At 56.6% G+C, this 6,986-nt stretch overlaps 1 protein-coding gene across 1 annotated transcript; it reads right to left on the bottom strand.

Annotated features, from left to right (window-relative positions):
- On the bottom strand, positions 1-6,870 carry LOC119105930 (xaa-Pro dipeptidase-like). The gene is made up of 5 exons (XM_037229501.1): positions 6,727-6,870; positions 5,599-5,699; positions 2,213-2,407; positions 1,421-1,572; positions 1-597 (listed from the first exon to the last, which is right to left on the bottom strand). Exons 1-5 carry the CDS (start codon positions 6,863-6,865, stop codon positions 507-509), a joined length of 678 nt encoding a protein of 225 aa, XP_037085396.1. The 5' UTR covers positions 6,866-6,870; the 3' UTR covers positions 1-506.
- Positions 6,871-6,986: the final 116 nt, after the last annotated feature.

Raw genomic sequence — 6,986 nt, forward strand, 5'->3', positions numbered from 1 at the left:
TGGAAGAACAGGTGCACCAGCCAACTTTTTATTCACATGTGCGTTTTGTTATTCAGAACATTATTAGGTAACGTGTATAATATCCTAATTGGCATCACAAAATCGCATACTGGCAACAACTTTTCAAGCTATAGGCTTCAGGCGACAGGATAAACTTGCCATAAATTGCTCTCTTGCAATTCAGACATCATCGCGTTCGTTAAATGATGCGTCCGCCTTATGCACGATTTGAGGCTCCAAAACGTGACGCTTCCATCACTCAGCAGGTCTGAGACGTACGCATACCAAAATTTAAGAAAATAGTTCAGCATATATGTATATACATAAAATACCGCATCCCGCATTCCCAAGCACCGATGCAACAGCAACACCAACACCAGCGATTACGAATTATGGCGCGGTTGATGGCACACGGCTAGAAACGACCCGTAGCGAGCCATGATCAGCCCCAATAGAGCTGGGGCTAGGTCGAGCTGGGCTCTCGGTCAGCAGGGGCGCTGGGCCGACTACTGGTTCAGCTTGGTCTCGGCGTGAAGCTGAGGTACAAACACCTCCTGGCGCCGTCCCTCGGCCATCAGGGCCTCCACCTCCTCCACACTGCCGGCGCAGGGCCACTCGGTCAGTCACGGACCACACACACGTCAAACAGATCAGTCACCTGATGGAGTAAGACCTGGCTCAATAAAACCATTCCACTGAGAACTATCTGACGATAAACAGACAACCAAGGCCCTGTCTCACAAATACGCAATTATAAAATTCATCCCGCACGCATGCGAGCAGAAAAAAGACGACTTTATTTGATTGCCTGATTTTGAAACATTTATGCATAAGGTGCGTCGGTTAGACAAAGTTAACCCCGAGCTATGAAACCCACCACGCAAACCAAGTGAATAAATTTCCAATTCCCGCTTCAGTTTCGCAACCGCAGCCAGGTTGGCTGACTGGAGCCACAAATGGCAAGCCCAAGAGCGCTGGGTTAAGCTTGTTCCATGCACATAGCACGAATGCACCCTCCCATTCCCAAACAGAAGCCGCAGTAAGTGAACAGAAGGTGGCAGCACAGTCCAAAACACCCCACCCAAAACACGCGCAGACGCTGGCTGGGCGCCGCACTCTTCACATGTCGCCACCTCTCTGCCCGGCTCACAACGATCGGGCACCTCGTACGGCAATACAGACGCTACTCACCACGCACATGACGCACATCGCGTCGGTTCTCCGACAAAATGCACACACCGACAGGCGCGCCGAAACCCCCTCCCGGCGGTGGGAGGGGGCTGCCTACCCAGGTGGTCACACCGCCACTCGCCCCGCAACCAATACTAGTACGGCGCCGAACGTCTGAGTCGTCCGGCTCACCCCAGCTCGCGTGGAGAGTGAGGAGAGAGGGTGGGCGGGGGGAGAGGCAGAGCCTTACGTGCGCGGCACGACGGTCAGACACTCCATGCCGTCTTGGGTGACGACCACGTCGTCCTCAATGCGCACGCCGCCGAAGCCGCGGTACTGACGTACCATCTCCGGCACCAGAAATTGGCTCAGCACCGGGTCCGACTCCGCCTGGTTCAGCAGCTGGCCGGCAGATGGCAGGGCGATCAGTCGACAGCGGGCTATGATGTAACACTTCTCGTAGGATGACAGGGGCGACACGAACGCGTTAAGTTCGCAATGAATGGGGTGAGCAGCTGGCATACCATCCAGGTTCATGACATTTCCGTTCCCAACTGATGTACGCCACCTCATTCAACCCTTGACCTTTCATTTCTCATAACCTCATTGTTGGGATGCTCCACCCAGCTACATCTGCATACACCCTTTTACTTTCATCAGCCCTCTCTCGCCATTCTCACTGCATTCTACATTCTCGTGACGCCCGTTCATCTGGTTCAAGCTACATACGCCGGCCACGAGTGGGCTGAGGCGCACCCTGGTGGGGCCCCGTCCGAACGCTGACCACGTACTCCGCACTGGGGTCCCTGTGAGGGCCAAGTCCCGGCGGAGAACCCCAGGCGCATGAAATACTGTCCTTCATCCCATAGACCTGAAGGGGTCACTACCGGCCTAAACGGGCTCTAACCCAAACCAAACCAAAAAGCAATCCCCACTCGATAGTGGCAGCACCGATAACTGCGACGCGAAAACGAACACTGCACTGCCCACCGTGACGCCCGACTGACACCTCCACTGCCCAGCCGCTCCCGCCACTCCTCACGTGGTCGATAAAGTAGCAGCCGGGCTCGATGGTGAGCACCATGCCGGCCCGGATGGTACGCGCCGTGCGCAGGTTCCGCAGGCCCGCCTCGGAGCGCCGCTCCGGCTGGCCGCGCAGGTAGCCGCCCACGTCGTGCACGTCACAACCGAGGAAGTGGCCCAGTCCGTGCGGCTGGAATGTGGCGCCCAGGTTCGCCTGCTCGGGAGGGGGAGGGGGGGGGGGGAGAGGAGACAGTGAGGCGCTGCACGCGCTAGTCAGGCGCAACAGACGCAGCGGTTAGACAGAGAGCGTGCATACTGGTAATCAACCACAGCCACAAAGTAACGAGAGCGTGCATACTGGTAATCAACCACAGCCACAAAGTAACGAAATAACAGCAGCCACAAGCTACAAGCCCACAATAACTGCACGACGGTTCCACATAGCAGCTCTGCACTGGTACCCCACAGCACCTGGACACTGGCAACCAATAGCAGATACTCACTGGTACCCCACAGCACCTGGACACTGGCAACCAATAGCAGATACTCACTGGTACCCCACAGCACCTGGACACTGGCAACCAATAGCAGATACTCACTGGTACCCCACAGCACCTGGACACTGGCAACCAATAGCAGATACTCACTGGTACCCCACAGCACCTGGACACTGGCCACCAATAGCAGATACTCACTGGTACCCCACAGCACATGGACACTGGCAACCAATAGGAGATACTCACTGGTACCCCACAGCACCTGGACACTGGCCACCAATAGCAGATACTCACTGGTACCACCACAGCACCTGGACACTGGCAACCAATAGGAGATACTCACTGGTACCCCACAGCACCTGGACACTGGCAACCAATAGCAGATACTCACTGGTTACCCCCACAGCCACCTGGACACTGGCCACCAATAGCAGATACTCACTGGTACCCCACAGCACATGGGACACTGGCAACCAATAGGAGATACTCACTGGGTACCCCACAGCACCTGGACACTGGTCCACCAATAGCAGATACTCACTGTACCCCACAGCACCTGGGACACTGGCCAACCAATAGGAGATACTCACTGGTACCCACAGCACCTGGACACTGGCAACAATAGCAGATACTCACTGGTACCCACAGCACATGGACACTGGCAATCAATAGGAGATACTCACTGGTACCCCACAGCACCTGGACACGGCAACCAATAGCAGATACTCACTGGTACCCCACAGCACCTGGACACTGGCCACCAATAGCAGATACTCACTGGTACCCCACAGCACATGGGACACTGGCAACACATAGGAGATACTCACTGGTACCCCACAGCACTCTGGACACTGGCCACCAATAGAAGATACTCACTGGTACCCCACAGCACCTGGACACTGCAACCAATAGCAGATACTCACTGGTACCCCACAGCACCTGGAACTGGCCAACCAATAGAGAGACTCACTGGTACCTCCACAGCACCTGGACACTGGCAACCAAGAGGAGATACTCACTGGTACCCACAGCACCTGGACACTGGCAACCAATAGCAGATACTCACTGGTACCCCACAGCACCTGACACTGGCAACCAATAGCAGATACTCACTGGTACCCCACAGCACCTGGACACTGGCAACCAATAGGAGATACTCACTGGTACCCCACAGCACCTGGACACTGGCAACCAATAGGAGATACTCACTGGTACCCCACAAGCACCTGGACACTGGCAACCAATAGGCAGATACTCACTGGTACCCCACAGCACCTGGACACTGGCAACCAATAGGAGATACTCACTGGTACCCCACAGCACCTGGACACTGGCAACCAATAGCAGATACTCACTGGTACCCCACAGCACCTGGACACTGGCAACCAATAGCAGATACTCACTGGTACCCCACAGCACCTGACACTGGCAACCAATAGCAGATACTCACTGGTACCCCACAGCACCTGGACACTGGCAACCAATAGGAGATACTCACTGGTACCCCACAGCACCTGGACACTGGCAACCAATAGGGATACTCACTGGTACCCCACAGCACCTGGACACTGGCAACCAATAGCAGATACTCACTGGTACCCCAGCACCTGGACACTGGCAACCAATAGCAGATACTCACTGGTACCCCACAGCACCGGACACTGGCAACCAATAGCAGATACTCACTGGTACCCCACAGCACCTGGACACTGGCAACCAATAGGAGATACTCACTGGTACCCCACAGCACCTGGACACTGGCAACCAATAGCAGATACTCACTGGTACCCCACAGCACCTGGACACTGGCAACCAATAGCAGATACTCACTGGTACCCCACAGCACCTCTGCACTGGCAACCAATAGCAGATACTCACTGGTACCCCACAGCAGCTCCGCACTGGCAACCAATAGCAGATACTCACTGGTACCCTTCAGCACCTCTGCACTGGCAACCAATAGCAGATACTCACTGGTACCCCACAGCATCTCCGCACTGGCAACCAGTAGCAGATATTCACTGGTACCCCACAGCACCTCCGCACTGGCAACCAATAGCAGATATTCACTGGTAGCCCGCAGCACCTCCGCACTGGCAACCAATAACAGACATTCACTGGCACCCCACAGCACCTCCACACTGGCACCCAATAGCAGATACTCACTGGTACCCCACAGCACCTCCGCACTGGCAACAATAGCAGATACTCACTAGTACCCCACAGCATCTCCGCACTGGCAACCAATAGCAGATATTCACTGGTACCCCACAGCACCTCTGCACTGGAACCAATAGCAGATATTCACTGGTACCCAACAGCACCTCCGCACTGGCCAACCGATAGCAGATACTCACTGGTACCCCACAGCATCTCCGCACTGGCAACCAATAGCAGATATTCACTGGTACTCCACAGCACCTCCGCACTGGCAACCAATAGCAGATACTCACTGGTACCCTTCAGCACCTCCGCACTGGCAACCAATAGCAGACATTGTGTCCCCACAGCACCTCCGCACTGGCAACCAATAGCAGATACTCACTGGCACCCCACAGCACATCCGCACTGACAACCAATAGCAAATATTCACTGGTACCCCACAGCACCTCCGCACTGGCAACCAATAGCAGATATTCACTGGTACCCACAGCACCTCCACACTGGTAACCAATAGCAGCTACACATTGGTGTCCCAGAGCGCTCACACTGTCGAAGCACACACTACTCAGGTCACGGCAGAGAACGTGAACCCGCAACAGACCGTCTGATGGCGGTCCACCTGTACCGCTGCCAGACCTCGGCCACAGTCACGTGCCCCTTCCAGCATGTGTCGCCCGCTCACAGCCCCCCCCCCCCCCCCCCACAGACACCGCGTCTCTAGACTGGCTCCTCTCGCCTTCCCGACCTTCATCATGTCGTCGACGCTGCCGCGGAGGATGCCGGCCGCCTTCAGCTCCTCCAGCGTCACGCGGTTGGCCAGCAGGTGCATGTCCACCCAGCAGATACCTGGAGCGGGGGGCGGGGGCGGGCGTCAGGGGTCACCCGACCGACAGGCAGAGCAGACGCCCTCGTGCGCCGACCGTCAGCTGACTGTCGGTTGCTTGGCAACGGCACGGTCCCGTGAGAGGCGCGCTCGAGATATCGAAAGTCCAACCGCGAGACTATTCTTTTGTCGCTAAGCACGGCGGCAACTGGTCGCTGCACAGCCGCCCACAGCTGTACAAAAAGCAGCTGCCACACTGGCGTTTCTGAGCAGTGCCGAGGATAAGCGGGAGATCTGGCGCACTGAAGGTGGACACTGCTGAACTCACTTAAGTGATAACAAAAGCAAGTAGTCGGATCATAACACCGCACCTGACCCAGGCTGGACAATACAACCCACTCAGCGCGGTTTCACCCACCCTAGTTTACAATAGTTTTGGGGTTATGCTAAAATGTATTTAACACCAATGGTCCGTCGTCGTACAATCCCCCGCGCCAACTACATCTAAGGCGACAAAACACCAACCCCGCGACCCGCGACAGATCATAACACCCTATCCAACGACACGACATTCATAGACGTGAGCTGACGCTATCTGACGATAAGAGTTCACTGCAACTGCTCAGCTAAATCGGTTGACGCACTGCACCCAGGGGCACAGCTCCGAGGAGTACATCGAGCACGGCACACCCACCTGGCTTCCACGCGTCCACGACGGTCCCGATCCAGCTCGGGACACACCCACCTGGCTTCCACGCGCCCACGACGGTCCTGATCCAGCTCGGGACACACCCACCTGACTTCCACGCGTCCACGACGGTCCCGTCCAGCTCGGGACACACCCACCTGGCTTCCACGCGTCCACGACGGTCCTGATCCAGCTCGGGCACACACCCACCTGGCTTCCACGAGTCCACGACGGTCCTGATCCAGCTCAAGACACACCCACCTGGCTTCCATGCGTCCACGACGGTCCTGATCCAGCTCGGGACACACCCACCTGGCTTCCAGGCGTCCACGACGGTCCCGTCCAGCTCGGGACACACCCACCTGGCTTCAGCGCGTCCATGACGGCCCTGCTGGCCTTCAGTACGGCGTTGTAGATGACCTTCTGCTTGTCGGTGAACTTGCCGTTAGACGGGAAGGAGCAGGTGATGTCTGACGTGTAGCAGTAGTACTCGGCTCCCATGTCGAACAGGCTGTGGCCGCGCGCAAGAGGTGGTCAGACCCACCGTGTCAACAGCAGCGACGTGCAGCGGCGTCGCCCTCAACGGAGCTTCACGTCATCCGGGACAGGACGGAAAAGTGGC

This window comes from Pollicipes pollicipes, unplaced genomic scaffold (assembly GCF_011947565.3).
Source record: "Pollicipes pollicipes isolate AB1234 unplaced genomic scaffold, Ppol_2.1 Scaffold_6138;HRSCAF=7277_pilon_pilon_pilon, whole genome shotgun sequence".
Lineage (NCBI taxonomy): Eukaryota > Metazoa > Arthropoda > Thecostraca > Pollicipedomorpha > Pollicipedidae > Pollicipes > Pollicipes pollicipes.